Source organism: Cyprinodon variegatus, unplaced genomic scaffold, assembly GCF_000732505.1.
Source record: "Cyprinodon variegatus isolate N-32 unplaced genomic scaffold, C_variegatus-1.0 Scaffold471, whole genome shotgun sequence".
Lineage (NCBI taxonomy): Eukaryota > Metazoa > Chordata > Actinopteri > Cyprinodontiformes > Cyprinodontidae > Cyprinodon > Cyprinodon variegatus.
The window spans coordinates 178,701-205,176 of NW_015150924.1; the positions used below are offsets into that span (position 1 = coordinate 178,701).

The 26,476-nt window shown below is 38.2% G+C and overlaps 1 protein-coding gene across 2 annotated transcripts; it reads right to left on the reverse strand.

Moving 5' to 3' along the window:
- Positions 1-1,601: 1,601 nt before the first annotated feature.
- LOC107094227 (rho guanine nucleotide exchange factor 18-like) lies at positions 1,602-24,607 on the reverse strand. 2 transcript variants are annotated; one of them, XM_015389736.1, is made up of 20 exons: positions 24,359-24,607; positions 15,109-15,242; positions 14,682-14,785; positions 14,175-14,315; positions 13,700-13,950; positions 11,956-12,081; positions 11,553-11,670; positions 8,973-9,224; positions 8,764-8,840; positions 7,356-7,537; positions 6,584-6,639; positions 6,063-6,242; positions 5,887-5,964; positions 4,351-4,439; positions 4,188-4,259; positions 3,515-3,562; positions 2,932-3,393; positions 2,497-2,821; positions 2,265-2,369; positions 1,602-2,049 (listed from the first exon to the last, which is right to left on the reverse strand). In XM_015389736.1, exons 3-20 carry the CDS (start codon positions 14,767-14,769, stop codon positions 1,895-1,897), a joined length of 2,805 nt encoding a protein of 934 aa, XP_015245222.1. In that variant the 5' UTR covers positions 14,770-14,785; positions 15,109-15,242; positions 24,359-24,607; the 3' UTR covers positions 1,602-1,894. The 2 variants fall into 2 exon arrangements, with proteins under 2 accessions (XP_015245222.1, XP_015245221.1); XM_015389735.1 differs by having other exon boundaries at positions 4,351-4,442.
- Positions 24,608-26,476: the final 1,869 nt, after the last annotated feature.

A 26,476-nucleotide genomic window follows, 5' to 3' on the forward strand; every position in this document is an offset into this window, starting at 1 on the left:
CATCTCAGGGAAGGGAAATAAAAACGACTTATTTAGAAAAATAGGGGATTTTCTGGAATGTTTTGCATTGATTTCTAGTGAGTCCTTAGGTCAGTGTTTTGTAGAACCACTACTAGCTCCAAATCTCTATTACAGAGTTGTTCTTCTGGAAGGTAAACCTTTGACCTCTGGGCCATTCTGTTAGTCAATCAAAAAATAAAATGAATGAGCATTTTTTGCCTGTAACAGATTGTGAAACAGTTCAACGGGTGTGGATTTTAGAAGGCGCAGTGTTTCTAAATGCTACCAGTGGTTTCTGGTTCTGAATGTCATTTCCTTCTGCAGCAGTCGAGCGTCTCTGAAAAGATGGACAGCAGCCTGACAATGAGCCTCTTGTGGCTGCAGCAGTCCCTCAAAGAGGACAGAGGGAGTCCATTTACTGTGGATCGTTCTGATTGACTAACACTGTCTGCCTCAGAGCTTTGCTCAAAGAGCACTCATTCTGCCTTCTACTCTCATTTTATTTTCGACAGAAAATACAAAACAAATCTATTAAAATGTGATTTTTTTTTTTAGCAGATCAATTAAAAAATGCTGGCCCATTATGGAAAGAATAAAACCTGCAGGGCATTTAAGGAGTGGTAGCTGCTAATTTTACCTAAAAGGATGAATTAAAAAAAATATATCAAAAACCTTTACAGGTTTGTTCATCCATTTTAGCCGTTTTAAAAAGTAAAAATATTCCAGCGATTTGAACCGGCTTTTGTTGGTTGACTGGCCAGGAGGTTGTGTCTAAGAGCTTCAGCAGAAAAAAGGTGGAGACACAGGATAAACAAAAACCCATGCTTGCTGACCTTAGGGCAAATTAAAGAGACTAAGCAAGTAAGATTGCATCTTCATGGACTGTCCTCTCCATGAGAACATGGAAATGTTAGAGAGGAACAGCTTATAAGCATTTATCTGCCCAAAAATTGGATTCAGGTGGAGAGAAGATGAATGGATGAATACAAAATAGATCGATGGATGGTTATTGGATCATTAAGTAGATGAATGGATGGACTTTTTATTAAAAACAAAAAATGGTGAATATGAGAAACGGATGGATGAACCAACAACATCAAAAGTTCACCTTTCGAATTAGGTCACCTAAGATTTGTCATACAGAAGGTGAATCTTTAGATTGTTTTTTTTTTTTTTTATCTAAATACTTTTTATTTTTCCAGATAATGCTTCTAAAAAGATACGTTGAGTTTGATTTCTCTGCTCTTGTGGTTTTCAAAATAAATAAGGTAAATATTAATTTTAGAACTATTCATGGAAGAGGAAGATGCTCAAATACAAACAATGCATCATGAAAGCACCCCCAGTTTTAAATAGGATTGTGTTTTAGATCTACAAAGCATTTTAACTGCAAGACTGTTCAGCTGAAGTTTCCACCAGAAATTTCTTATGTTTTTTCATCGTACATCGGTCAGAAACGGTGATATGCGAGTCAGAAAACCTACAATATTATTATAACACTGTGTGGAAATGGAGTCAACAAACTGCTTCCATTTGCATAGATGGATCGTTTTCTTTAACAAGTGGATTCAAACACAAACTGAGAAGCAGATAAATAGAAGAAATCTGAAGCCCCTTTATATTTACAGATGTAAACTTGATAAAACAAAACTATAAACATAATTACTGTACTGGACAGTTAAACAAGACCTGCTTTCATTAAAACAATTGAGTCTTTGTGTATTAAAATAAAAATTTAAAATAGATTTTTATCATAATTACAAAAGGCCAAACTTTTTTCCATATTTTTTCTCCCTGAAAAATGTGCAACATTTGTTTAAAATCAGCATAAAAAATGTCCTGCAGGTCATCCTGGAGATGCTGCATGCTGAGTGGGACACATCCTGTAGCTCCTTTAGAGAACTATGACCTTCTCCATGTCTTTGCTATTGATGTCTTTAGGGAAAGGAGGCGGCACCGGGGGAGGAGGAGTGATGTCGTTCCACTTCGGTCCGAGGAATGACTGAGACGGTTTCACATTTTGACTGGGTCCTGTCGACCTGAAGGTATCTGGGGGCAGGAAATATATGCTGAAGTAGGTCATTGCAGCATTTAAAACTAACGTTTGTAAATCTGCTAAACTGAGAAAAGATTCAATAGGAACGTTAGAAACATTAAGGAGCAATAGAAATAAAAAAGAAACTGGATCAAAACAAAAGTGTGATTAAGATGACTCATATTAGTGCAAACGGTTTTACAGTTAGAAAGTTTCTCTCGGTTCATACCAGAACTCAGGGCTCTTCTTTGACCAGTGTTTGTTTGGGTTCTTAAACTGCCTCCGTCTTTCCCCGTCGCTCGGATCGGCATCACGTTGGTGAAGTCTAGATTAGCTGAAGAGGAAACGGACAGAATCAGACTGACAGCCTGTGTTAGCAGCTCCTGGTTCAGGCGTTGGTTTTACACTATTTTCAAACAACTAAACATCACACCCCCACACACACACAATCAAACTCTGACCTGCACTGTGAGCTCTCTTGTGGGTGCGCTTGGCCTTTAAGGTTTTCTCCCTCGCTTTGGACTCGGCAGCCAGCTTCTTGGGGATCTTCTGCTGGACCTCTGCAGGTTTCTGCACCTGGTTGGTGGCGCTGATCAACTGAACGGGCAGCTTCTGTTTGTTTGAGCGGGGACTGATGCTCTCCCGCCGGGGGGGAACTCGTGGAGGAGGGTCGTCTGGATCGAGGAAATCACTAGTTAAGACTGAAGGGTTACGTTGTAGGGTTTGGGTCGCTCCTCCGTTTACAATGGTGCTCCTGAATGATGGGAAAGGGAAGAGTGTGGAGGACTGGCAATGGGATGAAAGAAGGACATCGACATTCGTTTAATAAAACACACGACTCTGAAGAAAACGTATGATTCTAAAAAATAATATAGATAAAATTTTCTTAGTCTCACCCGTGTTGGATCATCATAATTAGGGATGAGCTTTGATTTCATCTTTTCCAAGCGTTTCTTTTCCTGACTAATCAGCTCCTTTTCCCGATCCAACTTTTGTGTGGTATCCCTCAGTCTCTCCAAGTCCTGTTGGTAGGTCTCCCACTGATTCTTCAGCTCCAAATCCTTTTGTGTCAGCTTTTCCTCCATCTTCTTGCATTCTTCCACCCGCTGCTGCAGCTCAGCCTCCTGACTCTCCATCAGCTTCATCTGCTTCTCCTTTTCTTTTTCCCAGCGCTGCTGCTCTGCTTGATGCTGCACCTGCTGCTTTTGCAGTTTAGCCAGTTCCTCCTTTTGCTTCTCCAAATTGCGATATTTCTCCTGCTCAAGCAGCACGTTGCTGTTGCTACGGACGGGCAGCTTGCTCTTTGACATGAAGATCTTCTGTAGTTCAATCCTGCTGTCCTGCTGCGTGACGACTGCCTGCACCCAGTAAAACCAAATATAGTGTTGGCAAAAGAAATGCAAGGACATCTTTAAGGTTTACAGAAACAGATTTGGAGCAGGGCTGACTTTAAAAAAAAAACTGATGCTTCCCACTTACCTGTAAACTGTAGAGCTTCTGTGCAAGATTCTGAACACTATCAAAGACCTACAGAGTAACAGTGAAATAATCAGATACGGTGAAATAACAGGAAAATGCTGAGCAGGAGAAGTATAGTGCCTTGCAAAACCTTCCACTCCTTAAACTCTTTCTAATAAGTTTCAAAGCCATTTAGATGACACATAAAAAAAAAAAAATAGTGGATGGCTTTAAAGAAAAGAAAGAGAAACGTAGCCATACCCCTTTCCCACCTTACTATGATCCCTCTAAATAAAATCAAGCACAACCAAGAAGGCTATGGCAACTCTGAAGGAGCTGCAGAGCATAGCTGGATGGGTCCATCTTAGTTGTCCATTATTTATGTATAGCCTTTTTGGGAACATGGCCAATAAATAAGGACTGTTAAAGGGAACAAAAAAAATCTAATCTTTAGTTAGTTTGAAGCCAGAGAAAACCTGGAAGAAAATCCTCCAGCCACACAAGACTTAAACTATTTAGTCTACAAGCAAGGGTGGCATAAACTACAGAGGCATTTCAGTTCAATTCCATTCACATTCTGAATGAAATCTTTCTTCCTTTTTATAATAATACACTGCCTTTAGTAGTTTGTGAGCAGAAATGTGGAAAAAAGGTATGATTTCCTTTGCAAGGCTGTGTTTGTGGGAGGAGTTACCTCTGTCCTAAGGAAAACACTAGAGGTTGAACCACAGTGTTGCTCTGGTTGGTTTTCACTTTCATCATCAACCTAAAACAGAACATAAATACGGTCAGAATAGTGTATAAAAAAATTTAAAAAAGACTACACAGTATAGGTCCTTCACGTGTGTTTTACGTACACACGTCTCCAGATCTTCAGAGATTGCCAGGTTCTCCAGCAGGTGGTCACAGCTAGTTAATGCAAGTTCACCATTTTTGTCTTTATCTCCATCTGGCAACACGGTACAAATAAAAAGCAGGAAAAGAAAATAAATTAATAATAATGACACTGTGAATCAACTTCCAGGAGATTAAATAGTAGCTAGAGCTGCAGGGGATGCAAAGGCAATCCTTACAGTATAATAATGATTTCTTATGCTATCTGCTAAATGCCAAACCAATGTAAGGATATTTTAGACAATCTGTTCTATATTCCTAAGTTGTCATCAAATAAAATAACTTTAACTATAGAGGGCTTATGAAAGCACAGTCATTGACACCATGGCTTAGAAAGGTAAATTCCAAACATTTATCCATCTGTGGATGTATTTCAGGTATGCTGCGGGCCAACTGCTCTGTTTGGGACTTTACAGAAACATTATGTGGAAAGTTATCAGGAAGAGAACGGTGCTCTTTAACGCTGGATCAGCCTTGAAAATCATTTCTAGAAGTCTAAAGAAGGCTTGTACGGTTCAGAGGTCCATTTGCGAGCATAAACACTAAAGGAAAGTCCAGTTAGAGTGACAGAATCCAGGACGGAGACGAGTTCTGTGTCCCAGAAACAGACACACAGTAGTTATAAATATGTTTTCAGTCCGGGAACAAAAGTTTGTGAAAGTGTTGGCTGAAGCTGTTTAGAGATTAGACTTATTAAGGATTCATCAGCAAATAGGCTGAGAGGCCACTCAGCAAGGAAGAAGCCATTTCTAAAATCTACTGTTGAAAAAAAGAAACTCTGATGTTGGATTCCACTAAATAACCATCATGCATTTGGGGTTAAAAAGGGAGTTATTCAACCACATCGCGGATAAAGCATGATGTTGGTTGGAGGCTGCAGGAGATACTGGTGCATTTCCCAAAATAGATGGTATCATCCGTAAAGAAAATATTCCGGAAGTATTAAAGAAGGAACATCTGAATACTTTTTTCCAGGAAGTTAAAGCTTTGCATTTTGTTGTTCTAATTTAACTACATCTAAGAAGGTTTCCAAATTACAAAGTGCTTTATGGACATTAAAGTCAATGTTGCCAGAGGACTGTTTAAACAAGATGATCTAAAAACCTACTTAAACCTAGGAGAAATAGACTAAAATCCAACAAAGTATTGTGAGAAGTTCATGGAAGAAATCTCAAAATGCTCAAAGTCATACTGTTTGAAGTAAATAATAAATACTAAGGCATTGTAGGAAAATGCTGAATTTAAAGAAAGCAAAAAAAAAAGCTCTCCACCAATATTCTGGCATTTAGCAGAATGAGTTATTTCTACAACAACTGATCTAAAACAGGAATATTTCAATGTGATTTAGTGTCAGAAAAAATTGTTTTATCTATATATAATATAATGTACATGGCCTTTATAAAAGTATAAATGGTCTAAAATAAGCATCCATTCTAAATAAAAAAAATTTAATTAACTCTATTAGCTACAAGATCAGCTCTTCATTCTCTTGATCTCACCTTGCTGTATGTCAGTCTCATCTTCAGATACTTCTGTATGTTTAATCCTCATAAAGAGCAGGTTCTGTAACTTTTCCACTGAAGACAAACAAAACAAACAAAACAAACACTCCTTAATCTCTTTGTTTCTACTGATCTTTTGAATCATGAGCAACTGTTTTGCTTTCTGCTCTTACCCTCTTTAAGGGCTCCATTCAACAAGGCCTCCCCCTGCTTGAGGTCAGAGGCATCACCTCGCAGGAGTAAACCTTCGTTAGGGGCCTCCTGACCAACCACTTCATTATAAAGTGTGGAAAAGATTTCCTGCTTCTCTTCCAGACTTTGCCTTATCTTGTTGTCGCTTTGCTGCAGTAAATCTGAAAATCAGAAGCAAATGAAAGATCTGCTAATCCATGGAATGTAACCAAGTCATCAAACACATTTTAGAAAAGGTCTCCAGGATTGGAAAACTCCCCTGGGGAATTAGGAAAAGATGCCTGACAGTTTAAAATGTGCCAAAAACAGAAAAGGATGACGGTGCATGAAGTTCCCTACTCTTATGGTTAAAAAAAAAATCTTCAGAAAAGTAAACAAAGAAAAAAAAGGAAACAAACCGAAACTGAATCATGTTCAATAATTAATCTATGTTTTTAACTCTTTGCTGAGGTTAACCAGGTATTAGTTCTAAACACATCAACAAAAAGCCTAGAAGCCTTACCTTGATAATGCTGCAGTTTAGCCATCACTTTACTTTGCACCTCAGTGTCTCTGTAACTGAAAGACCGAAATTTAAATGATTAAACATTTATTTGAAAGCAGCAAATAGACAGTGTTTCTCCTTCTGAACAAAAATACTTCAGATTTAAGCTAAAATAAACAAAGATTTGTTTTCTGATATCAGATTCAGTTTCCTTCACTATTATTAGCTAATTTAGCCACTTATGAGTTAACAAGAGTAAAGAAGAAACATACTAGTTTGTTTCATTGCTTCACTGTTTATTGGATACTTAACACCATGTGTTGGTGAAGCCACTGTTTCAGTAATAAGCTTTCTGAGTTGCACTATCAGTGTCACTTTTAGTGCTAAAACAGCTAGCATGGGGGATCCTGTAGCAGTTTTGTTAGTTTTTCCCTTTCAGTCTAACAGAGATAGAAAGCCGATCCAAGCAAAGCTTTAGTTTTCCTGGTCAGCTAAAGGAAGTCACATATGTTTTATTTGTTTTTCTGGATGTTTTTGCCATGTTAGCAGAAGTTGCAGCTTCCAGCAGCAGCGCATTGTTAGGTCAAGTGTGCAGCTGCAGACAGGGGGATTCAGATTCAAAAGAGTATTTTTGAATAGTTCAGCTTTTTAGTATTGATTAATCTGACAGCCCTTTTGGTGGAAAAATATTTTCCCTTTGTGAAAATATCAACATATATAGCTTAACCTGTTACAAATGATTCTTGAACTTAAAACATGACTCGTTACGTCACAGAAGCACTGTGCTCACCAGTTAACAGCCTCACGTATGAGGTCCATCCAGGTTTTGCACTCCTCTTTGGTGCCAGCGTGGAGTTCATACATTTCAGGCAAGCCAGAGGTACATGCACAGATGATGTACATGCCTTTCTCCTCATGAGCCACTTCCCTGACAATCACTCTCTGCAGGGAGATCACTGGTTGCTTGTTGTCCTAATGGTGACAAGAATACAGCAACATACAATGACCTCAGGATCTGAACACGTCAGATAAGACCTAACACACATTTCATTTAACAGAGAGAAAGAGAGTATGAAAAGCATCCAAGATCTAAACCACTGATGACTAAATGGCACAACAAAACCCATCACATCGTTTTCACAAATCATCTCGATCTTAAGACTTAAACAGACTTTATTGTCATCTTCTATACACAGTGTGTCCAGAACAGAATTTTGATGCATTCAGCTTTCCAGCAGGGAATGAGCAGCTTAGCAATGAAATGAACATTACCATTTATAAAGTGCAGCAGTGATCAAAATGTAAACAGTGTAGGGGAAAGGGAAACCTCTTCAATTAATCAGGTGAATTTTACCTCCCCCAAGGTTGTTATATTTTTACAAGGTGGTTATTGTTTTTGTCTGTGTATGGGATAAGTTGAACAGTTGTAAACATATTTTAATGATATTTTAATCAAAGGTGCCCCTCAGTCCAAAAAATGAATCATGATTCAGTCATTTTTTTAAGGATTCTTTAACATTATTTGGTGGAACAAGCAGTTTCCCCCTAAACCAGATTGTGGCAGCACTGACAAATGACAGCTTCAGTATCGAACTCAAAAAAGTCCAGAAGTGTTATACTGAAGACAAAAACACAGAAAATGTGAGCCATGCCTCGCTCAAAGTCTCAATCTGTTCCTTATTTATAGACTTATGAGGGATTTTAAGGAAATTATTACCAAAGATGGACTTCATGCCAAAAAACAATTCAATACAATTTGGTTATGATCCAGATCATGTGCAACGTTTTAGCTTTAGGTCTAAGACACGGTATGGGACAACATTTGCTGCTTGATGGAGGTCTGCACGCTCTGAGAGCTTTTCTAGTTATTTTATAATAATGTTTCTTTAATCACCTAAAAGCCTCAAATCTGAAAAAGGCAAACAACTGAAGAAATTTGTGGAGGCAAATGCTTCCATGTACTGAACTAATGTCCTACGTGACACTAAATTTTGCTTTGATAGGACCCGAAGAGCTATGAGATTTAAAAATGAAAAAAAAAAAAAAAAGAGAAAATCCTGTTAAATAAATAAATCTATGACTTTGACCTGATATCCTCAGGATTGTCTGATCATTAGAGCAGGACATTGCTGGGGTAGGTAATGCAGATAGGTATGATAGTTTAGTTTTCTGTGTAGTTTTGGTCGACTTGGACTCACCATAGCAGATAATACAAGCTTCTGATCTTTCTCTTGTAACAGGAGGAGCATGTCTAATAACAACACCGCCTGAATTTCTGCAGGAGAAAAAGAGAACAGCTTAGCATTTTAATTGAGCATATTAAAGATCGTTTTCAGGAATGAAGCCAAACTTTTACAACCCAGTTAAAGTAATCCCTAATAAGAAATTCAAAAATTCCATCACAAACCTTTCTGTTTACCAGACAACTTCCAGGTGAGGGCTCCTTCACGAAGCAACGTCTTGTTGCCAAGCATCATGTCCTCTTTGCGGAACATTTGCCCGTCCTTCAGCCGGATCGGAGCCTTCAGCTCCAGACGATAGCTGATCTCTCTGAGGCGAGCGTTCTTCTGACTTTCACTCACCTGAGTGTCCACCTGGAAGATGGTGTGCTTGATCAGCTCCAGAGCTTTCTCCAGAAGCATAAACTCCTCTGTGTCGGCTGTAAGGAGCACAGCATAACTCAATAATTGATGTTATAAAAAATAAATAAAAATCTGTTCATATTAAGAGACACCAATCAGAATTTTGTGGCTCATTTTCACCTCGTTTGTAAACCTTGGAAAGTCAAATTCCAAGTTTAACCAGCGCTGTCTTTTCTTTAGGAGGTTTAAAAGAATATGTGTAAATATAAATCTTTGAGAAAATGTGATCAATAAATATTTAAATAGAAAATTCTATTTCATCCCATCTGAACGCCAGAGAAAGGTGCTGAAAGCACTGAATGTTCCCTTCGGGCATGCGCAGTTCGGGTAATTATATCAACAGAGTCACACCTGTGACGCCGGATGACCAGTCAGAAGCTGTATAGCCTGGTGTCATCCTGGCTCTGTTCCTATTTTCTTCTCGCAAGCGGTTCGCAAGTTCTCCAGTTGTTAATGTCCCTGTCTCTTGCTGACTGGAGTTGCAGCTTTTCTCCACCCTCCCAGGGCTGCAACAGGTCAATTCTGCTAGAAGATGACAGAAGGTAAGTTTGTTTGCTGATGACAGTAGCGACCGCGCACCCTCTCCCGGCTTGCGGCTTTTTGCTACCATTTTACCTACAGCTTGGTGCTGTTTTGGTTGACAACTGGTGACTGCAGCGATTTCACCCCAACTCCCAGTGTGAACAACTTACCGAAGTTGGATGCAGCTAACGTTGTTAGTTTCTTTAGTTTATTGGTGTTTTCATCCTCTCTCCCAATATCAACCCTACTTTTGCAGCCGTTTTTCGCCCCCTCTCCCAAGTGTGATCAACTTCGCTTGCCGAAGTTTGGATAAGGCTAACGTTGTTAGCTTTTTAAGTTGGTTGTATACCTGGTGACAGTAGCCTTTTTCGCCCCCTCTCCCGATATCAACCTATGTTTTGCAGCCTTTGTCGTTGGTCTGCATTGTTAGAATTTGTGACGGAAGCGGTTTTCACCCCAGCTCCCAATATCAACCTCTCTTTTTGCAGCCTTTTTTGTTGGTCTGCTCTCTAATTGGTGACGGCAGCATTTTTCGTCCTACTCCCAACTTAAATTACAGAAGTTTGGATACGGCTAATGTTAGCTTTTTTGGTTTATTGTTTTTTATACTTGATGACAGTAACGGTTTTCACCCCCTCTCACAGTATCAGCCTCTTTGTGTTGCAGCCTCTTTCGTAACTCTGCTATAATTGCTGATGGCTGCGTTCGCGGCCCCTCTACCGATTCTAGCCAATTTTTTGTTTCTTAATTGGGCTGAGCCATGTCGACCTTCAACATGGATGGTTCCCACAACTGCATGGATTGTGGGGCTGCCCTGCAGACAGAGGATGGCCACAACCTGTGCCCTACCTGCCTTGGACGTGAGCACCTTTTGGAGGCGCTGTCTGAGAACCCTTGCATGAACTGCAGCTTTATGCACCATGCAGTGAGGTTGGCTCGGTTTGCCCAGTCGTGCCCCAAGGAGTGCTCGGACCTCCGACCCTCTGAGCAGGTGGTTCCCCCCAACCATTCTAACAGCCATTGTGGGACCATGGCATTAGTGCCCCTCCCCTGGAGGAAGCGGGCCAAACTTGACCAGGGCCTGTTCACAAGTGTGGAGCAGTTGTCAGCGGGATTGGCAGAGATGGGCCAGCCATCTGACATTTTTCCCCATCAGCAGCTGAATTTCTGGGCTCATACTGTAGATCCATGGGCGGTTGCCACTGTAACCAAAGGCTACAGGCTCCAGTTCCGACGGCGCCCCCCACCCGGGTTACACCGGGTCAAAATGACTATTATCACCAACTCGGTAAAATCTCAGGCACTAGACCAGGAGCTTTCTGCCCTCCTGGGCAAGGGGGCAATCAAGGCTGCGGCAACCCTGAGGCTACTACTCGACGTACTTCCTTGTGGCAAAAAAGACGGCGGTTTTTACCCCATTTTAGACCTAAGGGGACTCAATAGGTACCTGAAAGTCCTTCCCTTCCACACGCTCACCACAGCAGAGGTACTTCAGACCATTGTGGCGGGGATTAGTTTACGTCAATAGATCTGACAGACATCTACTTTCATGTGCCTATTGCGGCAGAACATCCCCATTTTCTCAGGTTTGCCTATTTTCCACGTTGAAAAGTGTTTTAGTTCTTTGGTCACCGTGATCTGATAACTCTTAAACTTCTATCTTCTGAAAAAAAACATCTTTGGTCTTCCTGGAATATTCAGACTTCTGACCGAGCAGAATTTAAACCGTTTCTGGTAAACAGTGAACCTTTCAGTGCATCAACTGACAGTGAAACCCTGAATGTGGAAGAAAATGTAAAAATTGATGAAAACAGGATTTTTACCATCTGTGTTCTGGATGATCCGTTCCAACAGAACAGGATACTTTGTGATTCGTTGAGTCACCAGCAAGAAACATTCAGGAATAGTTAATCTTCGCACTAGAGGCAGCTGATCGATTTTCTGTGAAAAACAGAATAAAAGCAGTTTTTGTTTTTAGCCAACCACATAAATCTTATTCATCAAAGATCATACTTTGTGTCGATGCTATGTGTAATTGAACTTTAAATCATCTTGTAATTTTATTTCCCAATTTCCTTTCAGAACTTTGTGGACTCTCCACTGACTTAACTACATTTCAAACAACAAAAAAATCACAATAATCAGATCCTACTTTTTAAAACTCAAGAAATCCTTTGGAAGAGTCTAACTGTCTTTGTTAGAGGAAAATGAATCCAGAATTCTTACTCTGATCAGAATTTGCAGCTTTTTGTTGTTCTGCATCTGTTCCTTGTAGAGACTGACAGCTTCACTGTAATGGCTGCAGAAATGGCCATAAGCCAACATCATCTGTTCTCCCAGATTACCTGAAAACTGAGCCAAGAAAGAGAGTTATCCTATTCTGTCCTAATCTTTGGGCTCACATTGGATTACATAGATTATATCACATATAAGCACCACATAAAACCTTAAACAAATATTACCAATGTATTGCTCATACTAGAAAACATAATCTCTTCTGCCACAGACACTAAGCACTTTGCATGTAACAAAGACAGAACAAACAACTCTTGGATATAAAGTCGACCAACTAATGCAGATTATAAATCTGTAGGTGAAACCCTAACATGATGACCAAGGGATTAATATCAGTTCATCTCTGTTGAACTGAGAAGGAAGATACGTCCCTTTTTAGTTAATATCAACATGAAAAATGAGACAGCCTGATTAAATTTCATCCTCCAAGGAAACTGTTGCTCGTACATTGTAGATGTGGGGAAGATTTCCGTTTTACTCACTATTCTTAGAAAATAAAATCAGAAGCTATCATTTCTCGCATGTTATTTAGTAATTCCAGCGTTTGGGGGTAATAAAGGAACTTATGAAATTCACAAAACAAAATGGACCATAGAGATAAAACATCAGGAGAGAATATTGATGTCTTCAAAGGTAACGCCGACTATCAATAAACCCACATTAATTACAAACGGCTTTAAGGAAAACAAAGTCAATGTTTTGGGGTAATCAGCACAAAGCTCCAATCCCAGTCCCATATCTCATTTGTGGGAGGAGGTGAACAGTTTTGATTCTTCAAATAACATTTGAAGAAACTGTAAGAAAAAGCAAAGAGAAATATTTTGGTAATCTTAACAGATAATCTTAGCAAATCTGACTTAATTTCTAGAGGTTTGAAAGGAAATGGTTCTGCATTATTTTATAAAGTACATGTAGAAATGGGTTTCAATTAATGTCTGTCCATAGGAGAAGCTCCTTAAAGCTCTAATAGAGTTTTACTGTAAGAAGGTTTAAATAAACTAATCAGCTCTGCTGGCAGTAAATCAGTCCCTTTACTCTGACAAATATCAGTATTTTATTCACTTATAATTTCTTGCAAAATAGTACCATTTATCATTTTAAAATGTTTAATTATACATTACTATAGACATTTTATTATAAAGATGTGTATTTTTTTTTTTTACTACTTTACAATAAAGCAGACAATGTTGGGTCTGGATTATTCCCACTTTATAGTTTCTAAAGAATAACCTTAATCAGATTAACAGCAGGTCATAGTGCAGATTGTGCCTTGGCCATAAAATGTGGTCGGTGCATCTCTGGTCATTTTGTATTTTTTCTTGAGCAAAATAAAATCTTTGGCAACTAGAAGCATTTATCAAAGTATTAAATATCTAGGAATGGAGCAGTCCCTCCATTGGTGTTATGTAAAATGTCTCAGACGTACCAGAAACCCCTATAAGTACCAGTGTTTTGTAAACAGCAGAAACACAGAGAGATAAGGGTAGAAATGAGAGGGTGAGTAGAAACAGCCTGGAACTGTCAGAAGTGGAGCATAAACAAAAGACATGATCTGACCAAAGCTTTTGGAACAAACCTGATAATTATTTTTTCTGTGTAATATTGTTTTTTATTATTCTTATTATTATTTCCCTGATGAACAGAGAGGCTGTTCTAAACCACTGCCTTCCCCTACCTGTTTAATGAGGATATCCCCCAGCTGGGTGATGTAGTAGTTACTTGGATTTTCTCTGTCCCGACTCTGATCCTGTCGCAGTTTGAAGGAGCTGAGTAAATGTTGGTGGAGGCTGAGCAGAACCGCCACACCAGGGAAGATCCTCTCCAGCAAGGCATTCTCAAAGCCACTGAACTGCTTCAGCTCATTCATGTAGATGTGGAAGAGGATTTTTAAGGTGCGTACAAGGTGCATCTCAGTCTGGATCAACTCTGGGGGAAAATGACAAAGGCATTAGGGAACTGACATTTCCAAAACCTTTACCATGAAACTTTTGATGGAGAAGGTAGAAATGTATGATTACAAGCAAATCTTCTAGAAGGACATTTAAACTAATACTTGAGGGACTAAGACTTGAGGGTAAAGAGGCGGTTACAATTTGACAGGTGACACACCCCAGTTTACACATTCAGGCTGAACTTCTGTTTCACCGTACCATAGATCACGTCCTGCCGTTTAACAGCCTCTTTGTTCAGGGACATCAGGTAGTTCTGGTCCACAGCCAAGCTCCAGGACTCCGCCTCCAAACCCTGTGCATCGCACTCAAGATCAGCTTGGAGCTTAGCATAGTGGGAGTCTGGAAACAGACAGACAGACAGACAGGCATTAGGGCTGATAGTAAGTAAATAAGGTCTAGTTCAGCTCAGAGGGAATATCTTTAAAAGAAGCAAAAAAAAAAAAAATGTGACAAAAGAATAAAAGGCAACAGAAACCAGTCTTCAAGGTGACAACATGTTATAATGAAAAAAAAAAAGCTCAAAAATGTGTAATTTATTTGGAATTTTAAATATGTTGTGGATAAGCCACAGTTTTAAAACCAAGCAAATCTCACTTTTTATTAAATTTTCCAATCTTTCCTTTTGTTTTTATGAAAGTTTAATTTGCAGAAGCTGTTCTAATAACTTTTCGGATCTTTCATCAGGACACCCTTCATCCAACTGACCTTCTAGGTTGATCGGCTCAGCTGTGGAAGAAGCCAAGGATGCAGAGTCCTCAGCAGGCTTCAGCCGCTGGCCTTCAAGCTCATCCATCGGCAGCACGCTGGGTCTAGGTGGCATGTGATGAGATAAGGCTCGTCAGGCCAATTAAATGGTAATGTCAGCACAAAAACATGCCAACAGCAAAAAAAAAAATGGTTCTCACTACTGCTGCAGGGATTCAGTGCTATTGCTTCATGCAAAATGCTTTTAGTGTCAAGCGTGAAACAAATCAGTCATGTGAAATGGAAAAAAGGTGACTCAGAATCAACTGTTTTGGACAACACATCAACCCAGCCCAGAAAAAACATGGAAAAACACAAGCTGCTCATTCTTTACAGGGCGATGCTGCATTTCTGATTAACTTGTTTTTTTTTCCCTCTTTAAACTAACCTCAAGCTCACTGATCGGAATGAAGAGGAAGCTGGTGGATAGTCAGGTCCTTTGGGAGAAGGGCAGTCATACTAGGTCCATACAAACCGTCTGGTCGGCCATTAGAAGGTGGAGGACAAACACTCTCCCCAGAGCTGTGAGACAAAACAAACAGAGCTCAAAAAACTGTGAGCAACACAGAGGGAGACAAATACTAGAACTAAACAAGTCAGAGATGACTGATGTCATTCAAAAAAATGAAACCTAAAAATTCTAAACGTATTTTTATAGTGTGACGCTTTGTCTAATGTGCTGATCAAAGCGGTACAGTATGACCACAAACACTAGGAATTTCATCATTCTTTATGTTTTCCAAAATCATCTGCTTCCAAATCACTGTATGCAGCAGTAAAGATCGGTTACCCGTCTGCTGACACTTTCAAAAGAACAACTATGTGTAAGACTGTGAGTGGAGAGTGAAACAAGCTGCTGCAGAAAGAATCTAGTCTCATAAGAAGGAAACTGGTTTGACAGACTCCAACGCCTCAACTCAAGTCAGACCAGCTGAAAGGGAAAAAAACAACCAGGAGCAGAATTGAATTGCTGTAACAAGCTGAAGCTGAAAATGACCCAAAAACATGACCTAAACTAAAAGAAACGCATAGGAGGAACAAAAAGAAAAACAAACAATATAACTCAGATTAATCGCCTTTCTCATGTGAAGGCTTCCCCCCCCTTTCTTTACAACCTTTTCACAGCAGTGTAGAAACATAAAGAAATATATGTATGGTAAAACATGATATGAAATAACGGCTAGGAAAATTTAAGGTGAAATAAAACAGAATCTATCATAAGCAGAGTTTGCATGTAGGGTTGACTTTGTGTTTACCTAATGACCAACCTGATTTATCGTAGGTTAAGTACTAAACTGATGAAAATGTTCAAATACCACCTAATGCATTATAAACTTTGTATTTTTAGAGCATTTATTCTGGAAAGCAAAAGCTATGCAAGGTTAGACACACCTAGAATACACACAAGGGTTTGACCAAAGCAACAATGGTGCACTGTCACACACACTTTGGTCATTCTTTCAACACTGTTTATAAGGGTATTTCTGACAACTTTGCCAATTACCTTCATTCAGAGAAAATTAGAATCTGGACTTCTTCCGCTAAACTCTAAACTCCTTTTTCTACATTAGCGCAGCACAACCATGACACAGGATGACAAGTACAGTGTTGCCGCAGTAAAGACAGACGCAATGTCATCCATTTTGAATTAAAAGTAAAAATTAGAGGATTAAAGTTGGAAGAAATAACTTTTTTTGCTCTTCTTATGATTTGCACCTCAAATCTTTCACACACAGAGAACTTCTCTTAAAGAATGTTTCTGTAGTGCTTAAAATTAAAAAAGGACAATGCCTAAAACAAACATAACCCTGTTTTACAAACAGCAGGTAATGTGCTGTGAAAAGATTTCTTGGTTTCTTGGGAGTCCTGTTCACAAGTAAGGGGCAAATGGAGCGCGAGATCGACAGATGGATGGGGGCAGCTGCCACTATAATGCGAACATTGCATTGGTCTGTTGTGATGAAGGGAGAGCAGAGCTAAAAGTCCAAGTTCTTGATGTATCTCAGCTCTATTTCCGCTTCTTTCTGTATGCCTGCATCTGTTTCCTTGAAGCCCAGTCGGCCTCAACAGATGGCCGCTCACACTGAGTCTGGGCCTGTTAAAAGGGAGTTTTTTCATCTCCACTGTCGCTACAAGCATGCCCGGTGTGAGGGATTACTGAGGAGTCAATGAGTCGATGCAATCAACTTGTTTTCCTTAGATAAAAAACTCTCAACCAATCTGACTGTATGATTTTATTTAGTTGTCTCTGCAAAGTGCCTGTAAATTGCCGATACTGAATTTAAACTAAAATTGATTTAGCAGGCGGTCTACGTTCCTACCCTCACCTAAGGTCATGAAATCTAGATCACCACAGAAAGAACAAGATCCTCGGTACAAGCAGCCAACATGATCTTCCTGATTAGAGTGGTTCAGCATTCCCTGATAGATGGGGTGAGGAGCTCAGACATCCAGGAGGGGCTTGGAGTAGAGCACTTCTCCTCTACATTGAAAGGAGTCAGACATCGTTTCAGATGACCCCTAGACGCCTCCTTAAGGAGGTCTGTTTCAGTCACATCTGACCAGGTGAAGGACCAGAGGACATTTCGAGGTGTCTGTGGAGAGGGGAAGTCTGGGTGTCTCTGCTGAAATTGCTGCCTCCACGACCCAGTCCCAGATAAACCGTAACTGAGTTTGAAAGCGATTTATAAAATCTGAAACTCAAATGTGGCTGCGGTTTTTGAGTCTTTTTTTTTTTAACCACACTTGAAAGTTAAGTGCAAACTTTGGCAAAAAAATATTTTTTCTGAGTGGACACGCATTTTTTTTTGTTGCGCTTGGTCCATGCTTGTTTTAGTTAGAGTGGCCAAAACAGGGGGATGAATCACAGGATACTGGGAGGAGTAGGGACAGCAGTACTTTGGAGAAGCCAGCCAGGGAGAATGAGCAGTGAGAGGCTACGGCTAGTCGATACTAACCTCTAAAAGCTAACCCCTGGAGCCTGCAGGGGGACAGGGCGCTGAAAGAAGGCAACTGGTGGTTGGTGTCTATGTTGGAGGTAGGATGAGGAAACAGTCCTTCTAGGCCTAGAATAAAACAGCTTTTTTAAAAGCCACCTAAAAACCTCTTTAGAGCATTCCCGCATTATCCTTGGTCAAGGTTTTTTTCACTGTCCTTTATTTTGATTAACAAAAGCTTGTACCTAATAATACAATGTCAATGTACATGAGGCAGCAGTTGAAGAATGTACGTATTTGATGCGGTGATCGTTGATTGGCAGATACCGATTTTTTTGATTGGTGGTCGGAGCTCGTCTCCCAAAATCCTGACTGCTTCATGTCTATCACTTTTTTTTGTAGCTCTTTGCAATCGGTTACCTATCTGAAGCACACTATAAAAATATTTTGTATCATCATTAATATTTCTTAAACAATAATTTCCATTATTACCTCCATCTACCTTTCTTTTTATTGATGCACCAATCTAATTTTTTCTGATCCAATCTGATACAGATACGTGGTTCCTGGTTCTGTCCTGAGGTTAAGGAATGCGACACTGGAAGAATGTTCTTGCGGTTTTGACTTTTTACTGGACGTTCATGAGATATGTGTTAGAGGTTTCTAAAGAAGCAAAGATGAGATGTGTTTGAGCAGTCTTCCACTGATAAACTTTCCTTTCCCTAGTATTACTTATTTTACACCATGGGAACCAAGTCTCCCGGATAATGTTTTCACAACACTATAAATAGAATCTCACTGTTGAAATTTTGGAAACCTAAACCAGGTTAGAAATGCGGTCCACCTAAAGGTTTCAGAAAGAAAAAAAACTGCTGATTAAAAATTGAATGTATTAAGACCTTTAGACTAAAAACAAACCCAACAAAGGTGACATGAATTTTTTTTTTTGATCTTTTGAAGATCTCCTGCACTCTAACAGCAAAGCATTGATCCATGTCCTAATGCTGAGTGCATGTATGCATACATGAGGGTTTTCTCAGGGTTAGATTACAGATATAATGTTACAGGTATCATGAAGAAACCACACATCTTTTTACTTCTAAGTGACTGGGCCAGTTTTCCTTTGGTATCATTTTGTTTTCCTTAAAAGCATCCCTCACAGCTTTCATGCTGTTCTTATCCACAATGCAGTTGTTTGGTCTGATCTGTTGTTGCTACTGACAGCCACACCTTGAACGGTTCACCCACACTGGGAGGAGGAGCAGCAAAGAAGCATGAAATACAGGTCATACCCTGGAAGGGAGAAAACAAGACGGGCAAGTCGACTTGAATGAAAGGGAATAAGTAAGAGTTACTGTCATTTGTGGTTGTGACAACACAATCCAAAAAGTACTATAAAAAACAATAATTAAAAAAATACCTGAAAGAATTATCTATATTAGAGAGGAGGAATCTTCTAATAAAACATATGGTGTTAATCACCACCTTGGTGCAACAGAAACTTTCACCAAGATGGCCTCCAGGGGAGAAACGCAAGATACGTTTAGAACAAAAATGGGAAAAATAACACCTCTAAACATCCTCATGTAGTACGGGAGAGCATTGCCTGCAAGAAATCTGATATGAGAGAGAGTTGGGTGTAGATCCAAACTGCAACCATGTTGGAGGAACTGATAGGATTTTAACGTAGATCTTTTAAACAGATTGACCAATACAGGCTTTTTGAGGCTAATGCAGATTATTTTGACATTAATCAAACCAATCTGCCATGTGTGCTTTGAGGAGTTCTGGATAAAGCATATTAACAGCATTTTTTTTTTATCTTAAATGCAAAATATTTATATATTTTTGATATTATTTTGATATAATTACTGCTCTAAGTGGGTTGCTCTGTCAGCTAAAGGCACAGTCTCTATATTACAGTTAACGATTAATCAATTACTAAATTAGTTGACCATTATTATAATATATTAGTCACCCTTATATTGCTCTGTTCTCTGAGAACTATATATATATATATAGTCCTAAGAGATGGAGATTAATTGTATATTTTCAAAGCAGTTGTATTTTTGAGTTTTATCTTTTTATTTAACAACCAAAAGTGTGGATATCCATGTCATTATGAAATCAGCAGTTACATCCTCACTTGTCCTGCTGCTTTTACCTTTTACAGCCTTTACCACAGGTTACATATTAACCTGTAGATAAACGAATAAACACGTGCTTCAGCGCTTGGTTTTAAATGTGCTAGACTCATAATGTCAGTCAGAATCTGTTAGTGTTTAGAGGTAAAGCCATCTCTTTTTAAATGTCACAGAGAACTTTTATATTTTCTTACAATAAATGTTTGATAATTACTGAAGAATGCATTTAAAGGCTTATTGAATGATATGATCATTTCAGGAAAGCGCTGATCAATCTTTCAAGAACAAATGAGATGTCAAATTCCAGTCTGGTATGCAAAGTGGTAATCTACTCCCTTTGTAGTGGCCTGTGGTAAGTAAACAGACTACTGCATCATGGTTCTGTCCTTTCTAACTGCTTCTAAAATAAATAGACACATTCTATCTCCATCATTTGGAGGATTTTTATTTTATTTTTTACTTAACCTGATGCAATTTTTTAATTTGTGATAAGCTTTTCTATCTAAGGAAAACCAGTTGATTGCATCGACTCACTGGTCTCCTGCACGTTAGTTTCAAAAACGTTGACCTTTTACATCATTTAAAAAAAGAAGTGAACTCGGTGTTGGACAACACTCTGATCCAGGGAACCATAAATAAATATGTGAAGTGATTTCTTAATGCTTTGCAGCAGATCCACAACACAAAACAGACGTAGGCTAGCTTTAATTTTCGGTAGCCTAAGCAGTTATCTTCTATGTTGTTGTTCTATGAAACCGTTTGTTTGAAACTTCAGACTTGTTAAAAAGAATGCACCGTCGGCACCAGGCTACCAGAGTTATGTCTGCGCACAGTGCAGTATACTGTAATTAAAGTTGCATGGTACTGTAATAAAATTCAGTAAATGTGGAAGCTATCCGTTTCATTAAATTTTTCTCATTAAAAACCACACAAATGGTACTTTGATGATATTCTGTATAAAAAATAAATGAAATAACAATAAATTTGGATACAGTAATCGACCGCTTATAGTGTTCAAATTTGCTCTGGACCAACGTGATCACTATAAGCGGATTCCACTGTACAACTAAATTGTATGTGAATAAGTTTGTTCAGATGATAGCTCTGAAAACAACATGGCATCATCTTCAAACTACTTCCGGTCTTATTGCCAAAAAAAAGTTAAAACAACAATCAACTGGACTTTGTTTCCAAGTTTTAAGACATTTCGCTTCCCATCCATGATGCTTTCTCAATTCAAAATGTCAGGAATAGCATTAAGTTCAAGGTTTTATACAGTAGCCCATCATGAATCAGCAGCCCATTGAATTGAAACAGTTTCCTGGATGGGAAGCGGAACGTCTTCAAACTTGGAAACAAAGTCCAGTGGATCTTTTTTTAACTTTTTTTGGAATGACTATGACCTGGATGACTGAGAATCTTCCCCAGCATATTCCAGTCTTCTTCTTCTTCTTCTTTTTACAAGGCAGTAAGGTCCAGTTGTAGATCACATGACTCATGATACGAAAAAAGTGCTTTCATTGCAGTTTTGCTAAATTTAAGTATTTGGATACAATGAATGTCCAACTCACAGAAGCATTAAAACCTTTTACAGAAAAACTTGAGTTTTTTCAAAATTGTAATGTTTCCTTTGAGCAAATTTATTTTCATAATTACATTTTACGCAATTTGATGGTTAACGGAAACACAGCTAGGGGTAAAGCTGTGAGGTAGAACCTTTAGTTAAATGGACTCAATAGTTTTCCCAGTGTTTCCCAGGTCACGGCATTTAACAACACAAACCAAATATGTCATCAGCATTTTATCAGTTAGAAACAGAAAGGAAGATTCTACCTACATTTAGGAATGCATTTAATTTGTTTCTTACAAATTTATAGGTGTTTTAAAATTGTGAGATTATGCTGCTGTAGTGGTTGGAATTGAGAAATCCATCATTCCAAAGACAAATGTAAAGACACCTCCTCTCACACATTGATGGCACTTTCTTTTGACCTTACAGAAGATATTGATTTAAAAGATAATAACAAAAATACTTCAGATAATTTTATAAATTTGTATTTATTATATGTGCAACAAAACAACTAAGGTTATCTAATGATACCTATGGAAGAATGCCAACCTTTGAATGCAGACATTGCTTGAGATGTCCAGTCCCAGACTTTAAATAAATATGCAAGGTAGTAAGCATAACCTATGTGAAGTTGGCCCATTAGAAAAACTAGACACAATAAGTAGGGAGCGAGGGTGCCAACAGCAATGAAACTGTGTGAGCTCCAAATAATTGCTGCTTCAGGAAAATAATAAAGAGAGAAACAGAAAAGGAAAACAACCAACAGAAAAAGGTAAGAGCAACATAAATAAGTTAAAGAGTTTCCAAGACACAGAATCACGTGGATAATAATGTTTTCAATAAAAAAGGCAACTTTTGGTGTGTGTAAAGTGATTCTTCTTTCTTTTACTGTATTTCCATTGGTTATGTGTACTGCCTCCTTGGTTTTTAGAGAGTTCTGCTCGACACCCAAAGCAGCACTATAATGGAACCTGAAATCCTTTAAACAGTTCAGGAAAAATCTGCTTTAAATCTGTTCCCTATATACAGTACATTTTATTAATAGAAGAGTTATAATTATCATTATTACAGTCTAAAGAAATCCTGATGTGAGACAGCCAACATACCACTACAATAATGACATTGATAGCACATAGTTTAAATAAAAATACTGTCTATACAAAGGCAGATTTGTTAGCACAAGAGCAGTCATAGCTCCGATTACATTTAGGAAAATAGCTCCTGATGTTTACCTATTGAGGCACAGTTTATTGGTAACATTTTTGAACATGAGCAATATACAGGAGTGACTGAGAAATACCCAACCTGTCACTAAGTTCCCTTTGAAAAACTCCGGTTACAAAGAGCTCCAAGACAATAACCACATCATGGACCAGCATGTTGGTAGATGTCTCCATTGGTGATGTCCTCCATCAGAGCCAAGGATGCAGCTATTTATGCAACAGCCTGTGATAGTCTACAGTAGAGTTTCTAAGGAACCCGCATAAAAATACGTATTTACTTTATATTTATTTATACATTTAGAAGTAATTATATTTATTTTTAAATTAATCATTTTTAGAAAAAAAATGTAGATTTTTTTCTTATTTTTAATGTATTTTAATTCATTATTATCGAATTCAATCATCTAATGGTATATTTAATATTTGAAACATATCTAAAATAAATATTGCGGTAATAAATATTTAGTGCAGATCGCATGATTTAAATGGGGCTGCTCAGTGGGTAGCACTGCTGCCTTGCAACAAGAAAGTTCGGGGTTCAATTCCCGGCCCGGGGTCTTTCTGCATGGAGTTTGCATGTTTTCCCTAAGCATGTGTGGGTTCTCTCCGGGTACTCCGACTTCCTCCCACAGTCCAAAAACATGACTGTTAGGTTTATTGAAAATTTTCCTTAGGTGTGAGTGTGTGCATGAATGGTTGTTTGTCCGGTTTTTCTGTGTTTTTCTGTGTTGCACTGCGATGAACTGGCGACCTGTCCAGGGTGTACCCCACCTCTCGCCCAGTAGACAGCTGGAGATAGGCACCAGCACCCCTTGCGACCCCAACTGGGATAAGCATGACGGAAAAAAATGAATACATTTTACTTAAGAGTATCAGAGTAAAGAAGGCAGCCAATAAAAAAAAAATACATGCTGCATGATTTAGGTTTCTTTCAAATTAAAATAAACCAGAAGAAAACCATTAATCGTTTTTTTTCTTCTATGTTAATGCATTATGTTTTGTCCCAACATGAATAATGTATGGAGGACCAACTCTGACATAATTAAAAATACATACAGCTTAAGAACAAATTAAAAATAAAAGTGGAGGTTAATATGTAATTTTTATTTTTTCACATTCAATGGCACAAAAGCTCATATTATTAGCTACTTTTAAAGTAATTTAATATTATTAATATTATTTATTAAATTTTTGTTAATTATGTCATAGTTGGTCCTCCATAGTGTGATGTTTACACTGCCTACATTGACAATGGAAGCATGACTGGGGAAAACATATAACTGAGTAATGTAGGCAGTTGGTTTTAAAGCATTTCCATTTAAAAGCTGCAAACATGAGGCAAAAACTACTGACATTTAAAGCAGGAGTTGGTCAATAAAGGGGAGTTAGAGCAGCTATCTGTGCTCCAATGGGATGAGAATGTTAGGAATGCCAAGGTGAGAGTATCTGACCCGGATTCAGAACATTTCCCATCGGTGGTGTCAGCAGAGGAGAGCTGAGGCAGCAGAGAGAAGAGTAGAAACAGGAGTGGCAGCAGGTGATGTTAGCAAACACCTGGAGCCCAACAGTTTCCAACGGTTACAAAAAGGGAGACGTTTGGGTCCCAGAATTAAATCAGTCTGTTTAAATGTCTTCATTCACGTGTCGATTTAAATAAACTTAAACGTCAAACACTCAAAGGCAGATTTACTATTTTTCCTGTCCGTTGTTCAGCGTTAGCTACCCACCATGAGTTAACCAAATGTCCCCAAACCAATAAGCTTACCTGCTGACGGAGTAACCTGAACCAGAAGGACCAGTCCAAGACGAAACCCAACTTTCTTCTGTTTACCTCCAGACGAAAGTTAGAGCGACTTTACATCTCTAAACAAAATAAAAAAAAAAAACAACAAAACTCTGAAGATAACTTCGGGGGAACAAGTGTACAAATAATGAAAAAGGGAGGTTGGACGAGAAAGGGAGTGTTTTTAGAGAAATCCCAGCCTCTTCTCTCTCTCTACTTGGCGCCCGCTTGATTCTCTACACACTGACAGTGAACGCAGCACAAGGTTCATGTTTGTTAAACGGGCAGCGCTCTTTAACGTGAAGTATGGCAAGTCAGTTTCGTATTTATTAGAGATCTAGGTTTCAAGGTTATCATCAATTTAAAAATAAGTTATTTTAAAAGAAATAAAAAAACACATACTGAAATAAGAAAAAAATATATAGATAAATATAAATATATATATATATATAATTGATTATTATATTATTTTAGTGTTAGTTTCATTTGAAATAGTAAGATATGCATTTATTCCGTTTTTTATTGTTATTCTTTTTACATGTATATGAATTCCCAAAGTTGCTAATTTATTAAAAATGAAAATTAACCCCTAAAAGGACAAGTATTTGTTTCAAGTGTTGAACAGGGCATCAGGTTGTCACTGATTGAATTAGAAGAGCATAGTGGATGCTGTAACATGTATGCAATCATTTTCCTTTTGTTGGTAACAAATGCACGCACTGTCCTATTCGCTTTGTATTAACAGGGATCCATAGATTATTTACTCGATCACTGAGAGCTTAAAGGGTCGTCCATCAAGTAGTGCAATATCTTTAAACAACGATTGAGCAAATAGATTTGGGTTGCTACCAGCACAGAGCTTGTTTAGAAATGGCAGCACTAAGGATGGAGTGTTTTTCAAACTTTGGCTGAGAACCAACTTCTCTATGAGAATAAACAAAACAAAAAGCAGAATTCTTCAGGAAGTATCGGTACTGTAGAGAAGAGGGGAAAGATATTTTCTTATAGAACAACCAACTTTGAGGCTGTATATTTTTTCGAAGAAGAAAAGGAGATTCCTGTGTCATGTCTGTAAAGTATCAACAGATCATTTCTATGTGATTGACTTTAATCTGATAGAAATCTTTCACTCATAGATTTCCTATATACAGCATTGAAGGGTCGAAAAATATAAATTTCTAAAATAAATGTGTCCATCCCCATTGATTCAAAACTTTAGAGTTCTTAAGTCTTTAAAAGCAAAAAGAATATACAGAAGGATAAACTCTAGAGTGATTAAACAAGTATTAGTTTATAGGTGGGTATGGTAATCTTTTTTACATTTTATTGATGTAATTCTGCCAGTTTTTTTCTCCTGTTAAATTGTTTGGCATAAAAGTGATGATCTAATATGTTCTCACTATATAACTCATTTAAACTCAGTTTTTTAAAAGCCACTCTATACCCTTTGTACAACCACGTTGCTAACTTTACATTCAGGAGAAAAATGCGCTACCTAATGATAAATATGTGTGCTTACTTAAATAAAATAAAGTTCAGTGTTTCTTTAATAGATAATTAAGAAAATGTTCTCAAAGCATAAGCAGATATTTATTTACACTTTGACACTTTGTCCAAACTGAATGCTTGAACAATTACAACCAGTTTATCTGATTTGTAATACCAGCAATTATCAATCAGCAATGTTATATGACTTTCCCACACAGGAAAACACAGTCATGGTCAGAGACATAGTTGGTTCCTGCCATGAATAAAATTGTTTTGTTTTTTTCATCTTGGAGTGTCAGTAGGACCTTAGGCATCATGATGTCCCATCAGGGCCTCTTTAAATAACCTTTATTGAGTCTAGGGTCTATTTTTAGTAAACTTTGGGTGCACTTCAGTGAAATATGGAAAAGTAAATCTGCTGTAAATAAACTGGGATTTTTGCATCATGCTTCTCATTTCAATTGAAGACAGTGTCTCTTATAGTTTTAAACAGCAGGTGGCGCTGCTGCACTTCTTTGAAAGTATTTCATCCCTGCTAGAAAGTCTTTCAAGAACAGATCAGATTAGGTTTCTTCTTCCTCCTCTTTTTGCTTTGTAGTTTTATTTTTTCCA